Source organism: Gymnogyps californianus, chromosome 15 (assembly GCF_018139145.2).
Source record: "Gymnogyps californianus isolate 813 chromosome 15, ASM1813914v2, whole genome shotgun sequence".
NCBI lineage: Eukaryota > Metazoa > Chordata > Aves > Accipitriformes > Cathartidae > Gymnogyps > Gymnogyps californianus.
The window spans coordinates 8,532,852-8,556,140 of NC_059485.1; the positions used below are offsets into that span (position 1 = coordinate 8,532,852).

The 23,289-nt window shown below is 38.2% G+C and overlaps 2 protein-coding genes across 3 annotated transcripts in view; one reads left to right on the forward strand and one right to left on the reverse strand.

Moving 5' to 3' along the window:
- CCZ1 (CCZ1 homolog, vacuolar protein trafficking and biogenesis associated) lies at positions 1–15,555 on the forward strand. Of its 2 annotated transcripts, XM_050905711.1 has the most exons (15): positions 1–171; positions 1,988–2,085; positions 2,210–2,303; positions 2,401–2,475; positions 3,534–3,581; positions 4,220–4,303; positions 6,627–6,802; positions 7,443–7,524; positions 8,172–8,233; positions 9,158–9,269; positions 9,875–9,908; positions 10,273–10,390; positions 12,668–12,826; positions 13,942–14,069; positions 15,208–15,555. In XM_050905711.1, the coding sequence occupies exons 1-15, from the start codon at positions 67–69 to the stop codon at positions 15,261–15,263; spliced, it is 1,431 nt and encodes a 476-aa protein (XP_050761668.1). In that variant the 5' UTR covers positions 1–66; the 3' UTR covers positions 15,264–15,555. The 2 variants fall into 2 exon arrangements, with proteins under 2 accessions (XP_050761668.1, XP_050761670.1); XM_050905713.1 differs by lacking the exon at positions 3,534–3,581.
- The window catches only part of LOC127022232 (radial spoke head 10 homolog B2-like), a 22,941-nt gene continuing 7,880 nt past the window's right edge, over positions 8,229–23,289 (reverse strand). Inside the window, exons 13-20 of the mRNA XM_050905710.1 lie at positions 23,053–23,201; positions 22,117–22,224; positions 20,859–21,035; positions 18,690–18,741; positions 18,050–18,160; positions 16,773–16,968; positions 16,090–16,324; positions 8,229–8,380 (exon numbers count right to left, since the gene is read on the reverse strand). Of these exons, the coding sequence (XP_050761667.1) occupies positions 16,120–16,324; positions 16,773–16,968; positions 18,050–18,160; positions 18,690–18,741; positions 20,859–21,035; positions 22,117–22,224; positions 23,053–23,201 (998 nt within the window). The 3' untranslated portion in view covers positions 8,229–8,380; positions 16,090–16,119. The remainder of the gene's footprint in view (positions 8,381–16,089; positions 16,325–16,772; positions 16,969–18,049; positions 18,161–18,689; positions 18,742–20,858; positions 21,036–22,116; positions 22,225–23,052; positions 23,202–23,289) is intronic.

The following is a 23,289-nucleotide window of genomic DNA, read 5'->3' on the forward strand; positions in this document are numbered from 1 at the left end:
CCCCGGGCTGCTCCCTGATGGTGTGTGGCAGCTGCCGGTCCCAGGCGCGCTCGCTTCAGGCTCACTATGGCGACGGCGGCGGCGGGGGGAGCCGGCCAGGAGAAACAGCTCGCTCCGACCCTGCTCAGTTTCTTCATCTACAACCCCAAGCTGGGGCCCAAAGAGGGAGAGGTACCGGAGGGGGGCGTCGCGTCCCGGGGGCTGTGGGGAGAGGAGGGCACCCTCCCGGCCCAGCTTTGTCCCGGCCTCGGTTGCCGCAGGGGGCCCCGGGGCGGCCGTCTCGGCTCTGCTGTCCCTCTCCGAGGCCTGGGCCGCAGCGTGTGCCCGCGGGATTAACGTTTCCCCCGGCGGAGCATCCCCGAACAAAGGCGGCCTCTGGGCGCGGAGCGGCGCTTCGCTGGGCAGGAGGGAGCGGCGGCTTTCCCTGCTCGCGGCCGCCTCGTCAGCCCTGGGGCTTGTGCGTCGGCTGTCTTCAGCGGGGCCGGGGAGGAATGCCAGCTACATCTAGATCTGTCTCTGCTTCAGACTAAAAAGGAACAGCAGCCGAGGGTGTTTTCAACAGTAGCACGTAAAATATTGTAGATGGAGAGCTGGTCTGTTAGTAACTATGTTTTACTGATGCAGCAAGTTTTTCTAAAAGTAATTTTCTCCAGGAAGATACAATGTGGTAGAAGCTTGGTGTTTAACTTAGTTAAATTCAAGTTATTGCTGGTATTTTCTTGCCAATGTGATCTTTAATAAGTAAATGCCAGAAGCTATAGTGTCTGTTTTTAGGTAACAGCATATTGTATGGTTCATGTGATAATCTTTAGTTTTAATAGCTTTTGAACAGGGCAGTGTACTTATGTACTTATTAATGACCAGGGTGATGAGACTGAGTGCACCCTCAACAAGTCCATGGGTGACTCTAAACCGGGGGAAGCTGTTGATACACTGGAGGGCAGGGCTGCTGTTCAGAAGGACCCTCAGCGAGCTGGGGAGATGGGCTAGCAGAAACCTCATGCTGCTCAACTAAGGCAAAGTCCCGCGTGTGGGATGAAATCATCTTGTGCACTGTGGCAGGCCAGGGGCTGACTCGTTAGAAAGCAGCTTTGCCAAACCGGACCAGGGAGTCATAGTGAACAACAGGTTGGACGTGAATCAGCAGTGTGCCCTTGTGGCAGTGAAAACAGCGTACCGGGCTGTGTGGGTTAGCGTGCGTTAGCGGGTCAAGTGAAGTGATTGCTTCCCCTCTGTTCAGCACTTGTAAGACTGCAGGTGGGCACTGTGTTCCTCTGGGGCTTCCTGGAGTAGGAAAAATACTGACAAAGTGAAGCGAGCCCAGTGGAGGGCCCCTGAGTCAGTCAGGGGGCTGCAGTCCGGGATGTGCCAGGAGAGCCTTAGATAACTGGCTTTGTGCAGCCTGAAGAAGAGACAACATGGAAAGGGGTCTGATGGCTGTCTTCACCTGCCTAAAGGGTGGCTATAGAGGATGGAGTCAGGTTCTTGAAGTGAAAGGATGAGCGGTAATGGAAGAAGTTCCAGCAAGGCAAATTCTGATGAGATAGAAGAAAAAATTCTTCACAGTGAAGTGGTCAGACAGCAGAGCGGGGCCCAGAAAGGTCGTGGTATCTCCATCTTTGGAGATATTCAGAACTTGACTGGACAAGGCCTTGAGCGATCTGAGCTAGCTTTGAAGCTAGCCATGCTTTGATCTGACTTTGAAGCTAGCCTTGCTTTGAACTAGCTGTGAAGTGACTAGGGCCTATGATTTCAATAGCCTTCAGTTTATAAAGCATTTTGAGATATCTTGGGATGACTGACTGCTTAAGTGTGCTTACATATGCCTTTTTATCTGTTATTACAGAAGCCCATTTAGGTACAAGATAAAATCCTGCCTAGGAAATTAAGGGATTAAAGTTAAAAAACAAGCAAACCATGAACTCAGTATTCTTTAACTCTGATTCTGTTAAAATGCATTTGGTTTGATTCTTTTTTCAAATTTTAGGAAGAAAAGAAGATTCTCTTCTATCACCCAAATGAAGTAGAAAAGAATGAAAAAATTAGAAATGTGGGACTATGTGAAGCTATAGTACAATTCACAAGGTATGAAGTCTGATTGCATGGCTCATTGTATTAGCAGAAGCACTATATTTTATTTCCCAATCATACGTTTTCTTCTTGTGAATGTGTATAAATATCTGTGTCTGCATATATGTTTTCTTTCTAGGACCTTTAGTCCAACAAAACCTGCAAAATCCCTACATACGCAGAAGAACAGACAATTTTTCCATGAACCTGAAGAAAACTTCTGGATGGTCATGGTACTTATGCATGTGATATGCATATTTCTAAAACATTATATCGCAATGTTCTCAATGCATTCTGCATTGTCTAATACCAGCCTGTTCCACTTTCTAGGTTGTACGGAATCCCATAATAGAAAAACACAAAGATGGAAAGCCAGTCTATGAATATCAGGAAGAAGAATTACTGGTAATACTGAACTTTTTCCTTTTTTTTTTTTTTTTTATTTTAATGGGTTATATTGTATTTTAAGAGTATCTCCAGAAATATCTTAGTTTGATTCTTCTTGAACTGCTGCCAAATTGATTATATATACGTCCCTCTATCTCCATAAATGGAAAAAGGGCAAAGTACTTTTCAATAAAGTTTAAAGAAAAGTGCAAGATAGAGAATTATCCAGATAGCCGTTCAAGATCACCCAATAAACATCAGTGAAATATACAGCTGCGAGACTTTTAGCGTGGAATAGGAAAATATTTCTTAGGATCTGTTTGTTTAATAAAGTTCTTGCAAGATCTTAAATCTATGTATTTTGATTGGGTTTAAGTATACATATTACTACTTTCTTAAGACTGCTAGTAATCTTTACTAATAATCTGGAAAAACAAACAGCTCGTCACTATCATGGGATTTCTTGTGCAAACTGCAGTATCATTAGGTCAGTTTAATTGTATACAGGAAGGGTATTTGGCCGGGTGGGATAATCTTTAAAAAGCTGGTTGCTTATGCTGCCTCCTTTCATTACTGTGTGCACTAGTTCTGTTCCTCATGGTGTTCTAAGAAAAGGATTGGTGTCGTCGGCACTTCATTTCGCCAGACAAACAATAAAATAGTCTCTTTTTCATCTGGGTTAGGATCCTAGCCCAATAAAAACCTGCTATGGTGTCCCACCTCCTTTAGCCTTTGACCTGGATGAAGAGAAAACTAGTCAGAAATAAGTTCATTTTCACTGACCACTGGCCTTAGGGAAGGGCACTACTTGTAACTGGTATCTTGTGCATGAGTTAATAAGGCACTTTTGGTATTAAATGTAAGGGGGGAAGGGACTCCCTTTATAAGGAGTCCCTTTGTACTTTATAAGTACAAAGAAATTTCTAGATGCTGACTGAAAATGCTGTTTAAATTTTCAGAGATTGATTTCTCTAGTTTGTGTGTTTGCTGGCTCTTTGAAAACATATGTGTAGCTCAGCCAAAATATTTGAAATTCTGCCTCTGCTTATACTAATGTCCTGCTCTCTTTTCTGCAGGACAAGGTTTATAGTTCGGTCCTACAGCAGTGCTACAGCATGTACAAGGTAGAGTTAATACTAGAGGCTCCTCTTCTGGGCAGAGGAAGAGATCCTCATGGTACCATTTGGATGTGCAAGCTCATCATTGCTTTGACATTCTTGTCTCATTACTATTGTCTGCTCTCTTCCTGAAGCTGTAATGGTGTTGAGGGAAGAGAAAAATAAAGCTTTTGCAGTCACCTGTGCTGGTTCCTTAGCTTATTGTAAAAATACAAGCCTTCTAATTTCTGTGAAGTCCAGATTTCTTCTTTCATGGGCAGTTACACTACTAAGCATTTGATTTTGATGGTGTTAGATATTATCTGTCAGAGAAACAATACTGGATAAAGGCCATCAATCTGGCTTTTACAAAGCAACAGCGTAAGATACTTAAGCAACACAGATAAATAATTGCTCTACCTTTAAAGAATTTAGTTTCCTATTCTAATTCTGCCTCTGCTGCCATATATACCTGGACTCTGCAAATCTGAGAGATGTTTTTTCAATAAAGAAGGGGTACATTTGGATCTATGTGGAGTCCAAATACTGAGAAACAGGAGCTGTATTGTAATCTAGCTACATTCATGGCCGAGTTATAAGAAATTATTGCAAATGATTACCCAACTGACTGATTTTTTTTTTTTTTTTTTTCTTTTAACTATTAGCTTTTCAATGGCACATTCCTGAAAGCCATGGAAGATGGAGGTGTAAAAGTTCTAAAGGAGAGACTAGAGAAATTCTTCCATCGGGTAAGACCTTATTTTTCAGGTACATACTGTGTGATTCTGCGTTGGAAGTAAAATGCAAAAATCTTCTCTAAGTGGCTGCAGTGTGACTATAAAACATAGGCAGTGGAAAAGGTGTAGTGGCAACACAAGAAGTCTGGTTACTCATTTTTTCAAATACTTCTGCTTCCTACTAACGCGGTAGGTTCTTTAAGTGGAGTTGAACCACAAGCAGGGTTATGGCTTGATGGAACAGCTTAGCTATTGGGTATTTTACCTGACGGAATCATGTTCATTCTTTGGAAATTCTGTTTTAACGTTTGAATTGGTTAGTGTGATAACAAACTGTGGAGACCTATTTGAGTAACTGTTGCAGACTCATTCAGGTTGGAAGGAGTCTGGAGAGGTCATCCAGTTCAGCCTCCTACTCAAAGTAGGGTAACACTGAATTCAGACTAGACTGCATAGGGCTTTGGCTGGTTCAGTCTGGAAAATATCCAGGGATGGAGATTCCACAACCTGCATGCACAGAATTAAAGTCCCATAGTACTGTGAAGTAATGGATAGTTGTCATTTTTAACTTCTGCCTCCTACCCTGCCCCCCATGTGGAATTGGTAGTCATGCCTGATAAGGTTTCAGGAAATACTGCCTTGGTTATAAATCGTCTTCAGAATTTAATTTCAATCTTTAAAAGCAAATGTTTTAGTGAAAGGATAGAAAGCAAAACCTATTTCTGAGCAAGAAATCCATCAAATATTATTCAGGTATTTTTCACGTAAAGTAACTGACTGACGAGTCATGTCTGGCAGAATTTTGAGTTCCTACATGAAAAGTTTCATCACGCTAGCTTTAAACGATGGCAACCAAGTGTCTGTCTGCCCCCATTTTTCTCATTTGCACGGAAGGAAACAGAGGACTGCTGTCAGCAGTCAATTCTCTTGTGGTAGAGATGTGAATATTGATATCTGTGATAATGATGGAGTGTAGACATTGTATACTGGTGTTTAAAATTTTGTTCTCTTAACAGGTTTTTGAAATAACACAATGTTGTGACAGCGTAAACAAAAGTACAGTTCAGTTTGATTTTAGGACAGCATTCGCTTGTGGGTTTTGGGGGGTTTTTTACTTGTTTTTTGTAAGACTATCATAGACTCTGGAACGAACGCTGTTGGCACAAGGAGTACTTGTTTGATTAGCTGGTGTATACTTCTGTCTAGACTAAATTAAAAAATAGAGCACGGCAAAAAGGGAAGTAATAGATTTTTATCTTTAAAACATTGTTTTTCTTTGAAGTTCCTACTGAAGATAAAACAGTAATCGCTATAGATTTGTATAACAGAAAGAAATCCAAAGAAAAGTTGTTTCTCTCTTTCGATGGGGAATTAGAAATGCTTAAAAAGTTTGGTCATGCAAGTTGTTCTACTATAACCCTATTGAACAGATTGGCTACATATTGCTGGCAGGCTTGGACTGCACTGAAACTCTGAAAGGAAATGAGACTTAGATTATAAACTGTGACAGAGATCTGTCATACTATTTGTCTAAGTATTTTACTACTTGCTTTTTTTTGGTAATGTGAAATGACTGTAGAGGGAGCCATTGGATAACTCATCTTTCACAGAGCAGAGCATTTGATAGTGCATTTGAAATCTCTTGGTAAAGGTTACAGTCTATCAAGAAAGAGAATAATACAAATTATCTTTTCCTTTGCATATTGAAAGCTAATGGATTTATCTGCGAATATTTCTACAGAGTTACTTCTGAAATTAAATATTAGTGAGATAGGCTGTGCTTTCTTACACTCTCAAAAGATCCTGAGCTAGCCTTAAAAGCTGTCATCACTATGATTAAATAATAGCAAGCTGACACCTGGAATCACATTCACACACTCACATAGAATCGTAGAATAGTTTGGGTTGGAAGGGACCTTTAAAGGTCATCTAGTCCAACCCCCCTGCAATGAGCAGGGACATCTTCAACTAGATCAGGCTGCTCAAAGCCCTGTCCAGCCTGACCTTGAATGTTTCCAGGGATGGCGCATCTACCACCTCTCTGGGCAACCTGTTCCAGTGTTTCACCACCCTCATCGTAAAAAAACTTCTTTGTATCTAGTCTGAGTCTACCTTCTTTTAGTTTAAAACCATTGCCATTGTCCTGTCGCTACAGGTTCTACTAAAAAGTCTGTGCCCACATGAAGGAGTATGTCATACAAGCAGAACTGGAAGGGTTTGGGGTTTTTTTGGATCGTTAGTCTAGATTATTGGGGATTAGACTCAAATTTGTCATTTAAATCTACACATTGGAAGTTTTCTGAATTCTAAAAAACAATTGTAATTATTGTCTTAGTACTTGCAGACACTGCATTTACAGTCTTGCGATCTGCTGGATGTGTTTTGTGGAATCAGCTTCTTTCCACTGGATAAAATGACTTACTTGAAAATTCAGTCATTTATTAATAGGATGGAAGAAAGCCTGAACATAGTCAAGTATACTGCATTTCTCTACAACGACCAGCTTATCTGGTAGGTACTTCAGTAATTCTTTTGTGTGTCTTCAATTTCTCATCCTATAAATAAGTGCCATAATAGCGAAGCTTCTGAATCAGTGAAAGAGTTGCATAGAAATGAGAAAACTGAATGGTAGGATGAGTGATATGTAAGAAAGGCATTGGTCTTTAGCTTTAGAATCTCTAACCTGTACCAAATTATTACTTCCAAGTTGGCCTGAGAAGCAGCTAGAGGAATGTCCTTGTCATTTCCATCACAAGACCCTCTGTGCATATACACAAGGTCCTTTGTAGGACCTTTTAGTAGAGATGGTTAATTAAAGGATTGTTCTTTATGTGGTTCTGAACCAGAAAGTTGCAATGCTTGTGAAGATTCCTACTTAAAAATGGACGTAAGAAGAGCAAACTTGATCTTGGTTTGTTTATATTCTTTCTATTTCTCTTCTGTTTATGGCTAATTTAGATGTGATTTGTATTTAGCAAATAAACTGAAGTTTTATTAAAAATGAATGTTCTGCGATTGAATCTACTGAGACACTGAAATGTTGCTACCCTAGTTTGGTATGTGCTTTGCCTGAGTTTTGGTTAGAGGAAAAAGTGTGATCTGAAGTGCAGCACAAACATCACTTGCGTTTCTTTTCTCCCTGATGTTCCAGGAGTGGACTGGAACAAGATGACATGAGAATTTTGTACAAATATCTCACGACATCTCTGTTTCCAAGGCACATGGAGCCTGAGGTATGGTAGTTGGGGGTTTTTTGGGGTGGGGGGGGTGGAGGTTGTTGTTGGTTTGGCATTTTGTGTTGGGTGTTTTTTTTTCTTCTTTTCTTTCTGTTTATCTGGTACCACTAAGGGCTAAAATACCAGAGAGGGGTATCTCTTCCCCACCCCCACCCCCCTTAGTTTAGGAATTCTGAGATGTATTGCTTTCAGGGCACTTTACTAAACTCAGTAGTATTTGCACCTAACGCATACAATATGAATTGTGCTGACAATTTGAATATAGCATGGCGATAGGGAGTTTACTCATTGTTGACACCCGATGACTGCTCAGTACTGCAAATGAATCACTTCAGCTTAATGGCTAAATGCAGCATGGAGTGCTGTAAGACCACATGGAGTTAGTTATCCCTCCCCCCATCAAAAAGCTCCATAAGCTAAGTTTTAAAATTAATACATGCAAAATCAGAACGCCCTGTTCTATCAGCATCTCTTACACTTTAGCTTTACCTCTTACACTTTAGCTTCACGCAAAAAGTATGTATCTTCATGAGTGGTAATTTCTGCAAATGGTTTGCTTTGATTTGATTTAAAGACAGTCCACAAAATGTAACAGAAAATACCTCTAAGCTGTTTTTCCTTGTGTGTGTTCTTTTTCGCTTCAGTTAGCGGGAAGAGATTCTCCAATACGTGCTGAAATGCCAGGAAATCTACAACACTATGGAAGGTAGCTCTTGTTTACTGTCACCAGCTACTGCTGCTTCCCTCAAGGGCAAAATGTTTGGGGAGGAGTACATGTATTTTGAGTACATATTCCACACACAGCTCATTCCAGAGGGTCGCACGGTAGTTGGTGCAATGTAAAACTTGACTTCTGGAAAAAAAGAGAAAGGCTTCATTAACATTACTGCATATGTATTTTTCTTCCTTGCTATTCTTAAGGCACTGCATGAAAAATTTTGTAACTGCTCTGATCACTTCTTTTCAGTCAGGCACTTGAGACAAAGGTGTAGATTTAATCTGGGGATTTATCTATTTATTTTTCTTCTGTACTCAGCATGTCACAGTGGGGAATTCTGTACTTAAGCTGCTGGGCAACATTATTTTGAATAATTGTGGGTTTGGACATCTTTCTTTAATCACGATAATTCCTCTTGCCTGAATATTGTATTCTTTTGGGATCAAGGCACTGGCACATGCTCCCTGTTCCCCGCCCCCACCAAGTTTAGGTGCTTCTAATACACCACTGTTTGCTGTTCTACATAAAACTAATTTGAATGTACTGTTGGAAAGCAAAGGAAGAGTGCTTTTCCAGTAGCAACAAAAAAAGGGTTTTTAAAGATGGTCACAACTTGAATGTGGAAAGTGTTTTGTTGTTGTTCCTTTGATCTGCACAGTTTATTTCCTTAGCGTTATTCTGGCTTTCTGATCCCGTTTCCATAACTCTTTGGAGCATATATGCAAATAATACTTTGAAAATGTGAGAGTGCTGAGATATAAAGGGCTCTATGCCGATCTGGATAGCTGAAAACTCATTGTATTCAAATGTACTTATACACGCAAGTAATTGCTAGTTTCAGGAACATCTGTTAAATAGGAAGAACGGAAATACAAGAATTCATCACATCTGACCTATTGAATTATTTTCTAGGTTTCTTACTGGACCTTTAAATCTTAATGATCCGGAAGCAAAATGCCGTTTCCCCAAAATATTTGTTAACACTGATGACACTTATGAAGAGCTTCATTTAATTGTTTATAAGGTATTACATTTTTCTCAGAAATAGGAATCTATATACAATGAAGACGATAATGATGTGAAGTACTTATGAATTGTATAGAAAGATGCATTGATATGACCAGGTTAAAGCAAAGAGACAAAAAACACTTTGGTGTTTCTAGCAACAAGCTTTAAAGCCTGAATCCTCTTTTCCCCTCTCCTGTACCCTCCTCAAAACAAACAGTTGTTTTATTAAAACAAAATACCAGCCTTCAGTTACTTTAAGTGGTTTAATACCTGGCTTTATGTAGCATTAATCAATAAAACAAGAGACTAATTTTTTTTTTTTTTTAAATCAAATGCAAATTCTTGCAGACGCATATCCTTGCATAAAATGCATTTTTAGCAAATTTTACCTTTCCCCTACAACTTAAAAACGGTTAACTGGGCTGAATTTTAAAATCATAACTATTCTGTGTTGTGCAGGATTGCAAAGAGATTATCCTATTGAAGTGTTACCTTTAGATTTTTTTTTTTTATTTAACTGGTTTACCTGTGTGTGACCTCACTGAAGTATTGTCATTTATTTGAGGTAGTTGAGGTAACCTGTTGTAAATGGTTTTTTTTGCTTTAACTTTTTTGTTCCAGGCCATGAGTGCAGCTGTCTGCTTTATGATTGATGGTAAGTACCTATTAGCATCACTTATTTGGCAAGACATAGTTAGTACAAAATGCTATTACATGCAACTTGTTTTACTCTTGAAGAATACTCACATTAATTTGTTATTAGAGTCTCTTCTTCATGAGTGCTTTTATTAGTCTTTTGATTTTTGTTCCAGTGGTATAAGTAACTCAATTTACACAATAAAAGGACTAAATATTGCTTCAGTTAGCCATGCACTTTAGAAATCATCTGTAAGGTTATAATTAAGAGAGAAATTTGTCCCAGGACTCTCACTGATGTTTAAAGAAAACAACTACAGAAACTGTACCTTCAACTGTGGCAAGAGAATCTCATCTCTCCCTTTTCTTTACCCGCCACCTAGCTTCAATTCCGCCTACGCTGGAGTTTTGCCGTAAACTGGACAGCATTGTTGGGCCTCAACTGACTGTGTTAGCATCAGACATATGTGAACAATACAACATCAACAAGAGAATATCAGGGTTTGTACCACACTTCTGTTCCTGTTGCAGTCCCTCATCAGTTGGTTAAAAATTAGGTTTAATGAACTGCTTAAATAATAGTAACATGAGCCCAAATGTTGAAAGCATTGGGTTAACTGTGTACTTTAAACGATGTTTATCTACCTTTCTGCATCTTAAGCATTTATAAAGTGCCTGTTGTTGCATATTTAGGTCTCCCTGAACTAACAACGTACATGTTATTAATTTAGGAACGAATGTTTATTGTGTGGCTGAAACCTTTTTCCTCTATGTGCATAATTGTTGCAGAAAAAAAATCATGTAAATATTAAGATAAATCTCACTATCAATTGAGATTCTGCCACCTCCTCTCCCAGCTGTCAGCAGATTATTCAGATACAAGAGGTGAACTTCTAGGTTTTGCTTCTTTCATACGTGAACTGAAACTAGCTGACCTGTGGAGATGATGAGTTCTACAGATTACTGTGCTTGCAGAAATATATACAAGATGGCACAAATGCCAGCTGAAGTGGTAGTCTTCTGTCACCATCCCCCATGTTGAAGTAGAGAAGTAGCAGTTCCTGCAAAATCTTAACTTCAGTTTATACTTTCTAACTTTTCTTGACAAAAACAGAATCTCATAATGTTCACAACTAGCCCTTGGGCTAGTAGAACATTTGAGTTTCTAAAAAAAAAAAAAAAAAAAAAAAAGAAAAAAAAATCACTGTCTTTGTGCCCACATCCTTCTTTGTGCTGATTTCCTTTGACTTCTGCTTTGGCTTGCTGGTATTTTGTATAATGTTAAAAAAAGAACTGTATTTTTCACATCAAGTGGACACTGACACCACTAGCTCTGAGTATTGCCTTAGACACAAGTACTTATAGCTTGGACGGAGTGTACGTAACTCTTAACTCTGTTACAAATCCAAAAGGAAAATGAAGGTCTAGATACTAGAACAACTTTTGCATAACAGTTTGAAATGGTGATTTTAGTAGTGGATTATTTGGTTACAATGCAAGCTTTACAGTTGAGTACTTTTTTCCAGAATTACTGCTTCTTGAAGTGTTGCCGTGTATGGTAGGTGAGGAAAAAACTGTCTTATTTTTTCTATTTTGCAGGACTAAGGTAACTACTTGAGGGGCAAAAAAAAAAGTCAAATGAAAAAGGATGTTAATGCTTTGGAAAATATACTTCACTTAGAACTATAGCTGACTTTCCATAAAACTGTATTTATTTTTAGATAGATTTGTTGGGGAAGCAAGAACAGCATCGCCTGTGACAACAAAAGAGGAATTAAACCAAAGATAGGTGTGTGACTGAACTCATTTAGTGGTAGCATGCCAAATCGGCAAATTTGCAGGGTATAGAATAGGATGTACTTGAAATTGTGCCAATCTACTAAATCATTAAACTTGGGTTTTTTTAATGTCATCTGGGACTGGCTTCAGCAGCTTTAACTCTTTTAAAGTTTAATGCCATGGTGTCCTGAAAAGACGATACAGTTTCTTGACACTAATGCATCTGGGTGACAGAGAGCAAGGCTATCTAGTTGTTTGCTAAGGTGAGTGGTGTCATCGCGGTATCTCCCTGCCTCTAAATAATACATAGCCTGAAGTACCAATTGCTACAGCCAGTTTTTGCCAGTCTGAATTTGTTGTGACTTCTACCAAAACTACAGCTCTAAGTGACAAATTTTATATTAACTTAATAAAAGAGGAAATGAAGGAAGACTGCCAAGGCAGGAGTTTGAAAATACTCTCTTGGTTGGCCCACACAAATGATGGGGGGAAATGTAATTGCCTGGATCAAGGAAGAGTTTGTTCTTTTGATTGTAACAACTAACAAAGACATGAGTAGAAGATTACTTCTTGATCAAATTAAAGCTCTAGCATCCATTCAAACCAGATTGGACTGGCATAGGGGAGAGCAGCAAGGAAACAAAATGGGGACAGATTAAAAACAGCTCATTAGAAAAATGCAAACTACTCCTGGGAAGTGGGACAAGGCCTTTAGGCTGCTAGTAAATAGACACAGGGGAGTCTTAAGCAGCAGAAGGGGAAAAACTGGTTGGTTTTGCAGGCTTGCTTCCACCCTCCCCCCCCCCCCCCCAAGTGTGTTAAAATGAAGTTTAATCATGCCACAAGTCTTAACGTACTTGGGTCTCTTCAATGTGAAGATAACTTCAGGGTTTCTGAGTAAGCTTTGCACTGGCTAGTTACCTGTTCTCTGTGAAGCCTGTGCTTATAGAACATGTTGGTATTCACAAGTCACTTTTTTTTTTTTTTAAATCTTTCTAGGGCTGAGAAGGAGCCTCAGTTTAAGTTTATCTATTTCAATCACATGAACCTGGCAGAGAAAAGTACCATTCACATGAGGAAAACACCCAGTGTATCACTTGCATCTGTTCACCCTGACCTCATGAAGATCCTTGGTGACATCAACAGTGACTTCTCCAGGTAATGCTTAACTATTAAATAGTCTGTAACTCCTTCTATCGAGTAGATTTTTTCAAATGAGTGAAGCTTTCATGTCCTTTTTCTTCATGGATGGCTTTTCATAGCTCTGTGAGATAAATGGTGTAACATGGGTCATATTTGGTATTTTGTGTTGGTTTAGAAGTAGTCTGTCTTAAACAAAGCTTCTATTGTCCTTTCAAAAAAATAATTTAAAGAAGGGCCAGGGCCTCTATCCAAGAAAATATCTAATCTATTTGAAGCTTCACAGTAGCCGTGACAAACTTAAAAGGGATGTGAAGAAGCCTAGTGCTTTTGCACTTAAGTCTGTCTAATCTCTAGGTAAGTAGTATAAAGGACAGGGAAGCCTGCTCCTGCCTATATTATACCCTCCTCTGAAACAGCTGGCTGCTTTTAGGGATTAGACAATAGATGAAATGCAAACATTGCAGTTACTACAATACTGCTGATAGAGAAGATAACTGGCTTCTTGTCAATGGGTATCATGCTTCAAGGTGGGAGAGACCCTCTGTCACTAAAAATTAATAAAGAACATAAATGCTGAATGATTGTGATGTCTATAACTCTAATTAGTGACTAGCAATTTTCCCACTCTGCTTAAGGACAAGGTTTTCATTTTTCTATAAATGAAAAAAGAATATTTCATCATATTGTGGAAGTACTGGGTTAGTGACAGCTTTATGTAATGTATCTAGTTGTTGAGCGTGGTTTAGTTCTAGGTTTAACAATTAGATATGTGAAAGCTTAGTACCACCATACCATCTCCAACTTTTATTATTTGGTCACTGTGTAGCAAATCATAATTCTATGAAGTGTGTCCTTAACAGTATGGAGGATAGGTGTTTTCTTCAGAGCACTGGAGTGTTTGGCTGATGGACAAATTAATGATTTACTCATCTGGGCATGTAATCGTCCTAAGCAGCCATTTATGAAGCCTTCATCCTGGATTGCTGAATTATGTCTAGGTTAGTATTGGTAGTCTCTCTTTGATACTGCACAACCACAACAATTTATGACATTAAGCTGTCCTAATGATTACAAATCAAGTTGTTGAAGATGAACTTGCCACCTTCTTTACTTTCTAAAACTTCTTTCAGAGTTGATGAAGATGAGGAAATTATTGTGAAGGCAATGAGTGATTACTGGGTAGTTGGGAAAAAGTCTGACCAGCGAGAACTGTATGTTATTTTGAATCAAAAAAATGCAAATCTGATTGAAGTTAATGGTAAGGATTGTTTTTTATTACCTTTAAATACAGTTACTACTAAAATGTATGTCCCTGGAGAAGTAATAAAATCGATCTCACAAGAAATCTAGAGAGGGATTGATCTATGATAGACCAGGTAAGTTTGCATAAGGTTTTAGTCTGCCTTCTACCAGCTGTGAAAGAACAGCATAAATATTCAGTAGACATTCTTAATTATTAATCAGTCATTCTTCCTCCTTCAAATAATACAGGAGAGCTCTGTGAGCTTAGTTTAGGAGTAATTAATAAAGTGTATTACAGGTGAGAGAAACATTTACATGCATTATGTTTTATTTGTCAGTGATCCATGGGTAGGTTACTTAGACATAATGTATATCCTGTCAGTGATCCTCCTTCCATTGTTGTCTTGTTTCTAATGCTGTTTTGAGAATGATTTACTATGACTAAGAGTGCAAATGAACATTAAGATGCAATAAGCTTTTAAATAGACTTTAAGGGAAATGGCAGTTTGAGTCTTACTTGCAGCAATTTTAAGGCACTCTGTTTTAATAAGATGCAATGTGCTCACTTGGATGATGGGAAAGAATTAATACTTTTCCAAGACCAAAGCCTAGCAACCTACACTTTCAAAAGAGGAATGAGTTGCATGACTTACACAATGATTTCTGATTGTCTTTCAGGATCAAACCTGCCATACAGAAAGAGTAAATGAGTGTTTCTGTGCCTGATAAACTTAGGAGGTGTTGTCTGCCAAACAGCACAAAGCAAAAGTTTTGCTGACTTGATTTATTGTAATAGACTAACCTAATCCCCCCTTCCCATGAAAAGGGGTTACAATATACTTCCTTGTGTTGAAGCTAAGTCTTCTGCTGTTGCAGTGTAAAAGTTTGCAAGATGAATGGCCCAGCAGCAAACTCAAACCATCATTTACACTTTAGCCACTTAGAATACAACTCATCTTTCAGTCTGAAACATCAGACTTGACTCAACTTTCTCTTACTGAAGAGAGGAAACACATTAAGTGTATTTCTACATTAGAAACTCCTAGGTTTTTTCTGTTTGAATTTAATTATATTCTCAGTGATGATCCCCAGGGTTTTTCTTGCAGAAGTTCCTGTAAAATATCATACTGAAATATCTTTTTATTTTTTTACAGAAGAAGTAAAGAAACTTTGTGCAACACAGTTTAATAATATTTTCTTCTTGGATTGATCTGCAAAGGGCTGATTTATTGAAGATGTCAATGTCAGACACTTGTTCAACATGAAAAGTTATTAGTCATATTATTGACTGGAATAATGACAATAGTAAAGCAATACTTGCTTTGTAAGAATCAAAATTTCTACTAAATTCTGTAAACTCTGATCATAAAATTTTTAGATTTTAAAAATGTTTATGTGCAAACTAATTAAAAATCAGTCTGAATTCATCTGTACCATTCCATTCAGATACCGTTATGTGAATATTTTACTGGAAAATAAAACTAATAATTGTTACACTTTTAAGGGCATCTTCTTGTTTTCCTGTGTTCATTTGCATCATCGTGCGACCTTCTGCTAATTTTCTACAATGTGAAACTAGGCTGGTTACAAAAGACCCCTGAACAAAGAACTTTCTAGGTTGACCTGTTCTTTGCAGCTCCTGCTTCAGCCTGATTTACAGTCTTTGTCAAATTCTTACATACTTGTTTATATGCAGTGTTTCAGTCAAACCACGTTTTAAGCAGAAACCATTTCATTGGAATATATGATCACGATAAGATATCAGTTCTTGTATCACCTTAACACTGAGGGAATTTTTAGGTACAAGTCAAATACTGACTTCTGGAATAGTTTTGTTTAAAGCGTTTCACTCACGTAAATGACTGTATTCTCCTTTCCAAGACCCTTGGTGTAAAAGCAGACAGTTTCCCTCTGAAACCAGCAAGTGTTGTGCATAGAGTTTTATCATACTTGTATTTTAGACCTTACTGCAAGTGTGGTTCTTCTGTTGTTGTTTTTGTGGTTTTTTTTTTTTTCCTTATTCAAAGAGTACTTACTTGAAGCTTTGGTAGTTCTCATCAGAAGATTCATTTCTTCTTTCTCTTTTTGCCAGCAGGCACCTTGGTAACAACTGGGGCTGCTACAATGGGTGTTTCTTCCTTTGGAGGGGGTACTAACTGTGTGACAGGCTCCTCTAACTCCTTAAAGTCTGCACTCTTGGAGTCAAATGTTTTTTCTGCTGCAGCTGCTTCTTGCCTCTTTGCCTCTTCTGCTTCTCTTCCAGCAATAAGTCTGAGTGAACAAAGTTTAAATTTAATGTACTGCAAGGGGGGGAGACAGATTTATACTAGCTAAGCAACTACAGCTATATTCACAGTATGAGCAGGATAAACTGTAATATTGTAGAGAAGCAGAAAATCTGTCTAGTTACCACTTCAAGTTTGACTTATAGTATGTAAAAAAAAAATATCTTAACTGCCTTTACACAGAGCAGGGCTCAAGTGTCAGGAAATAGCAGAGTTAAGAGTTCTGTAACCTGAAAGCAGCCTGTATTTGTTACTCCCAACAGTAACAGAAGTCATGAGTTACATTCTGTATGTTGCTTATTATACCTGGATGAGTTTGTTTTCCCAGTTACAGTATGCTATACTACTTTAATAAAGCACACTTCTCATTTTCAATAATTTTGTTAGTAGAAGATAAGAGAGAACAGTACTTTGAGATAAGATACAACACTCACTTTGCCAGCTCCTCATCCCTGATCTTTCTCAGCTCAGCTAATTCAGCATCCCGTATTTGATTTTCTTTTATTTTTTCCCTCAGCGCTTTTTCATGCTGGTAGGCAGGAAAGAACTTAGTTGTAAAAAAGATTTGCACCTGACACATCCACAGACTAAATTCCTCATTGTGGTCAGTTTTGGCTTCTTTTGGTTCATCTGCAACACGTAAATTAAACAAGTTTATTTAGCAGGGCACTTCTATTTCAAATGCGTTTTGAACTACAATATTTCAGATCTGATACTCTGCAAAGGGAAGGTCTGGCTTCTGCATGGCACGGAAGATGACAACTGTGAGAAACGTTCAACTGATGCATGTGAAAGGGGATGGCCCTTTGGTGGGTCTTCAGAGTGACCTGTCCCTGGGAATGGCATCAAACGAATATGAACTTTCCCCTTTAATCCTATGATAAATGTCTTCTGCAGTAGTCTGGTGACAGTTCAGTATCCATGATTCCTGTGCATGGGGGAATGGAGGAATGAACATGACTACCTGAAAGAACAGAATTGCATGCAAGCATCCAGTTGTCGTGACTGTCAAAAAACAGGCTAGGGCCTATCTGCTGGTTCTTTAAGAAACAATGTTTTTTCAGATCTGTAATTTTTCAGTCATCAGATTTCATGGAAAGAGCTGATGACTACACAAAGATCCTTGTCTACCTATGTTCTTGGATTTGGGTTCTTTATCTGTAGAAAACATTTAACAAGCACAAGAAACAACCCAGATGAGATCTGCTAATCAGCCAGAAGGGAGATGGTATAAAAAGGTTACTAGCCTCAACATACGAAAATGCTCTTACTGATTTCTCTTTCATAACGTAAGACGTATTATCCCAGCTAATGGTAGCACACCATTAATAATAATTCTTGTATTACGTAAAAGAAGCAAGACAGAGCGGTAATATCTTTTATTTGTCCAAGACATTAAAAAGAAATGGGCAGGCTTGCGGATTGAGCTTCTCATCGAGTAAATACAAATTACAGCTTATAGATCCTCTACAAATAAAATATGGCATTTTAAAATTGGGGAAACTATTTAAGTCAGTACTTAAACATCTCAATTATTAAGTTTTATTTTCTTAAAAATTTTTTTTTTCATTTTCTTTAAAAATCTTCCTCCAGAATTAATTTACTGCCCTCTTGTGAAAAGCTGAAATCTGCATATACAATTAAAATTTTGCAATTCAAGAGCTACGAAGGATTTTTTTGTGTTAGTCTTAAAACAGTAGGACTGCTTTACCTGTCAATTCCTTTGCTGGACAGAAATCTTGTTCTTTTTCTGCATCCCAGCTGAACAATGACAGAACATCTTCGATATCCCCATGAGTTGTGTGAAATGAGAGGACAGTATCTGATATTGCAAAGAAAGAAAATTAAAATTACTCAGTCTGTAATTCTGTGCATTAAATATCAGGTTTGATCTTCAGCACAAACAGATAGAAATTGTCATCTGACCTTAACAGCTAGACCTGTGGTTGAAATAAATACTTCTGTACTGATGAAAAGTTTCTTTATAATGAAGGCACAGTGCAGAGTTCAATCTCCTGTTTCCATGCCCAAATGAGTGGGACAGAACAGGAAGAATTTAGTTTTAAAAAGCCTTTAAGTTACTTCTAAGGAAAATGTGATAGCTTCTAATTAAAAAGCACAAAAAGTTCAGAGATTCAGACCTGCCCAGCTATCTGTGTATAGCAGGTGTGGAAAGCTAAATGTAAACCTTGTCATAATTGCCAAACTGAATGCAGCTCCCCTCTGTAATTGCAATACTTCCAGCTGTTTCAATGATCAGCTACTGTTTTAATCATCTTTAAAGTCGCACAAAGAGTGAATCTCCTCTAGCACCACTGCTTATAGATGCTTATGGTAACTACAGTACTCACCCAGTAGAAATTCTTGAAGAGGACGCCCTCTGTCTTCACAAGGTCTCAGTGGCTGGCAAGAAGTTTTAAATTCAGTTACTAAATGCCTGGACTTGTGTTCAAATTCAAAAGTGAAATCACATGTCCATTTGAGTCATGCACATTCCTATCTCCAAAGCATTCTGCCAACCAAATGCATTCTGCAATTATGCCTATTCTAAAACATTTAAATTGCAATAGTGTTTCACACTTTCAAGTATTAGCAAATCAGGCATAAAACTTTACCTTTGATACCAGCCAGGGAAGTAGGATTATCCTATTTCAGAGCTAGAGAAAGACAGAAGTACAGAGAATGACAGCTCCTTTTCTTAGACATGTCCCTCTGTTCTTACATGTTCCTCTACATACTATTATTCACCTGCTCCCGAGGAAACAATAACGAATTTCTATTCCTGACTGTAGGAGTATACTCCAGGAATTATACTGAGTGAAAAGGATGGGACAACATTCAAGAGTGTATCTGAGAAGGATGCTTTGAAATCTTTCCAACTGTCATACCAAGCATCTTCTGCAGCCTGATGATGCCACTCTTTTCAGATGAGTGACAGTAAGTGTCTCACAAAAAGTCAGGTCAAACACAATTCTGTTTTTTAAGTGTTGGTATATTTTCTAAAAGTCAGGAAGTTTCAAAATTCTCTGTCTGATTTCCACGATTCCAGTACAACACAGTAATCCTTATTATCTTACCCTGAAATCACAGAGATCAAACAGAATATATTTGTTCTTGGAGTATCAAGAATCTCATTATAGTCATACACTGGGTACAAAATTGTAAAGGCAGTGAAGGTGAAAAGTTTGCTGGAAGAATTCTGAAAAGTGTTTTAGGAATTATATTAGTTACCTTCCCCAGTGCTTCTAAATCTCTCTGCCCACTTCTTAGCCTCTCACTCCCCACCTTGTGAATAAAGATAAAACTGTAGCTTTGTTCATCACTGTTTTAGTTAATGTAGAAGATACCATGCAGTATTCTAAATAACAATAGCTGAGTGTATGTATGGGAGCAAATGCTTTTATTAGCAATGGAAATGCACCACTTCTAGCTCATACATGCATCCAGGAATGGGAACACATTGTATTTAATATTAGATGACATTCTAGTCCCTTTCAAAACTTAGAAGTACCTTGGCTACACTGTCACCCATGAATTGCAAACCCTCTGCTCCACCTTTCAGTATGGGCTTTTTACATACCTCGAGTTTCTTTGTTTCGTCTTCTGATATGACACTTTTGCTTGAAGACAACCATGAGCAAGCGTAAAGCTCAGCTGCCTTGGAAATGTCATCGTTTCTGTCTGTACCAATTATACTTCTGCTGTACGTGCACTAATAAAAAGTAAACACAAGAAGAATTTTACATTCAGTACATTTTAAATCAAGATTTTCTTTTGGTCTTGGGAAGTCTGACTATTTTAACTGGACCATTTCACTGTGCAACTGCATTAATGCTTGCCGTGATCCAAGGGAATGGGTTCCATAGGATGGGAACAACTGGCCAGAGAATGGGAAGTGGTGGTGTCCAGTGGCACTACTGGCTTACAGAGACTGTGAAATTAGGTGTTTGTGAATGCTCTTTGAATTAATAAAAATACTTTCATCTTGTGCATAATTCCAAATAACAATTCTAATTCATGCCTTCAACTACCCTGTGCATCTAAATTACACCAGCGTCACAGGCAGCATCTTACAACCTACAAAATCCTTATTCGAAAGTTTAGCAAAAAGAAAAGAGCATAGCTTAACTGCTGGGAAACAGCAAGTCTTGCTACATACAAAAACTGCAATGCCATTTTTACAGGGCAATTTTAGACATTTGACTTAAAGCAGGAGAGGCATATCTTCCACCAGTCAACCAATTTGTCAATTCCCCTCCAAACACCAGAAGACTTGCAAGTACTTTACGTGTATTTATAGTTATCTAGGGAAATGTGCAAATGTGCTAAAATTGTCTGTACTGATGTTACAATCTAAGGTAGCAACAAACAGAAAAAGCAGAAGGACCCAATCAAACGACTGTTCATGCAAAAAGAGGAAATCGGTTTCTATGTTCAGGAAACATAGAACATTTGCAGGGCCCGACTTTGCCCTCTAAGTAGACATATAATAATATTTAACAGGACTGCATCAACTTTACCTGGGACAGAGAATATTCTGGGTACAGAGACACATCTGTGGTTCCCTCGGAGAGACCCTCAATTCTAAAGCTACTTCTTTTCTGATTATCACGAGCTACTTGCTCCTTAATCATATCACTGGTAACATACACCAATGCACAATCAAGAAGAGCTTCAACAAATTCAAGAAAAACCAACTAGAGTAAAACAAATGCAGTGATTAATTCATTCATTTTTGCAAAATCCCTTCATTAACAGGCATATGTTCCTGACCAAGCAAAGAACTCAAAAGTGATTGTTTGTGAAGCCTTGCTGGCCTCATTTATCTAGTCAAACATCCCTTCTCCTGAAGAAAAACTGAAAAGAGACAAAGCTCAAAAAATTCAGGAAGTGATATACTGTGTTACGCCTTATACAAGTCATATTGAAATAAAATACTGCATAGATTTTTGCTGTATCTGGAGCTACGAGAAATTTCTCTAACAAGTAACACACAACTATTGCTATTACCCAAAACGTTTCATTGCATACGATGCTTCCAGAAACCCCAAGAATGGGTGTATAATGAATCCCTTAGTAAGACTTACACTGTGTGTTCAGTTTATCAGATACTGTTTAAAACAATAAATTCAATTATGTTATTTACAATACACCGTCGCTGAGTAAGAGCTAATTCGTTAAGGGTGAAGGCCCTCTATAGCAGGCCAGCTGTCAGGCAGCACTAGTCTTCTACAGTCACTACTCGACCTCATTGAGGTGGCAGCACTTCACACATCACTGATCAGGTTTCTTGGATCACCAGATTCTCAGGATCAGTGGGTTCACATCTTAATTGTTGACCATCTTAACATTTCCAGTGCATGCCTCGGCAGCTGGAAGTGCTGAGATTCATCCCTGCGTGATCACTGTATACACATATTGTCAGGCAACTGCCCCACAGACAGAACTATTACTAGCAGCAATCTCCTAGAAATCGTATTTCACCCTCTGGGTTACGGCACTCTTAGAGTTATCCGTATGGTCAGGTACGCTGAGACTGTAGTAAGAAGGGTAAGATAATAAGAAAAACATAGAAGTACATGAGCTAAACTAGAAAATATAGGCAGAACAAAGGAAGACAAAAATAGAGGTTCAAGTTTGTACGCTCTATTTTTTTGGAATAAATTAATTCATTTTCCTCCTGTTCTAGCAGATAGGACACTATTTGCAGTATTTCTTAAAAGTAATTTTAATTGTTCCTGTAGCAATGAACTATGATATGTTTTTTTCCATACACACCTCCAGCTCCAGGTTGGTACTACTGCTATCATGTAGAGAAGGACCATCTTTGACAAGTATTTCCACAAGTCTTGAAGCAGTTAATTGCTTGCTAAGAAGTTTAAAATCCTGGGTAAGAGTAAATATTACACGTTAATAGCACTTAAGGCATTCCCACATGGACCTAATCTAACTCCCTTTAAAGCCTGTGTCAAAATTTCTAGTGGTTTCAAATGATATTTCCACATACGTAATTAACGACAGAGTGAAATTCTGGCCCTACTGAAGTCAATGGGAATTTTTCCTAGACTGCAAAACAGTGTTAAGAAAGAACTTGTGAAAGCTCATAAATAAGATATAAAAAATTACAATTTTGCCATCCGATATTTTTATTAATTTTTTTCATGAAAAAAAGGCTTGGATTTAAACAGTGACAGTGACCCAAAACCCAGGCATATCTTGATATGACAGGGAATTGTTCCCTAGCTTCAGTGTAATCTTGATCTGTCCCTGAATTACTGAATTTTAGTAAAGAATCTCATGTTCATCTTGCAGTATATTAAATTAATACATTATTGAAATGGTTTACTGTGTTATTTCAAAAGCTGCCAGTCTTTGAGTTCTACCAGTAAGACATTTTTGTACATACATTTTACAGGATGGGGGGGGGGGGGAAGCCAGCAAAAGTATTTATATTCCCTTAAAACACATTTGTCTAAGATTTGATTAGTTGAAATGATCAAGTATGAAATCAGAATTCAATCCTGCAAAAGTACATAAATAATTTCTGTAGAACAACTGTCCCTTTAATGTTTGTTGCACAGTTTGTACAAATAACATTGCTCCTACCTTTTCAACCGTGCAGAAGCCATGGGGAGTATTTTAAAATGCTCATATAAGCTGAACAAATAAAGCAAATCTAATGACACAAAATAAAAAAAAAATTCAGATTATTACATTCAACATCCAAAGGAAGTGCCTCATTTTCATTGTGGGTTCAAACGGAGGTCTGGTACTTGGTCTACGAAAAGCTCTGTGTATTTCCCAGCATTTGTCAATGTAGCTCATGGCAAAAACTGTACATCGTTCTTCAGAAAATAAGATACCTTTAAAAATTAATGGGGAAAAAATAACCATTACAATAGAACTGTGATGTATGTGGTACTAACTGATGAATTCTGCACAGCACAGAAG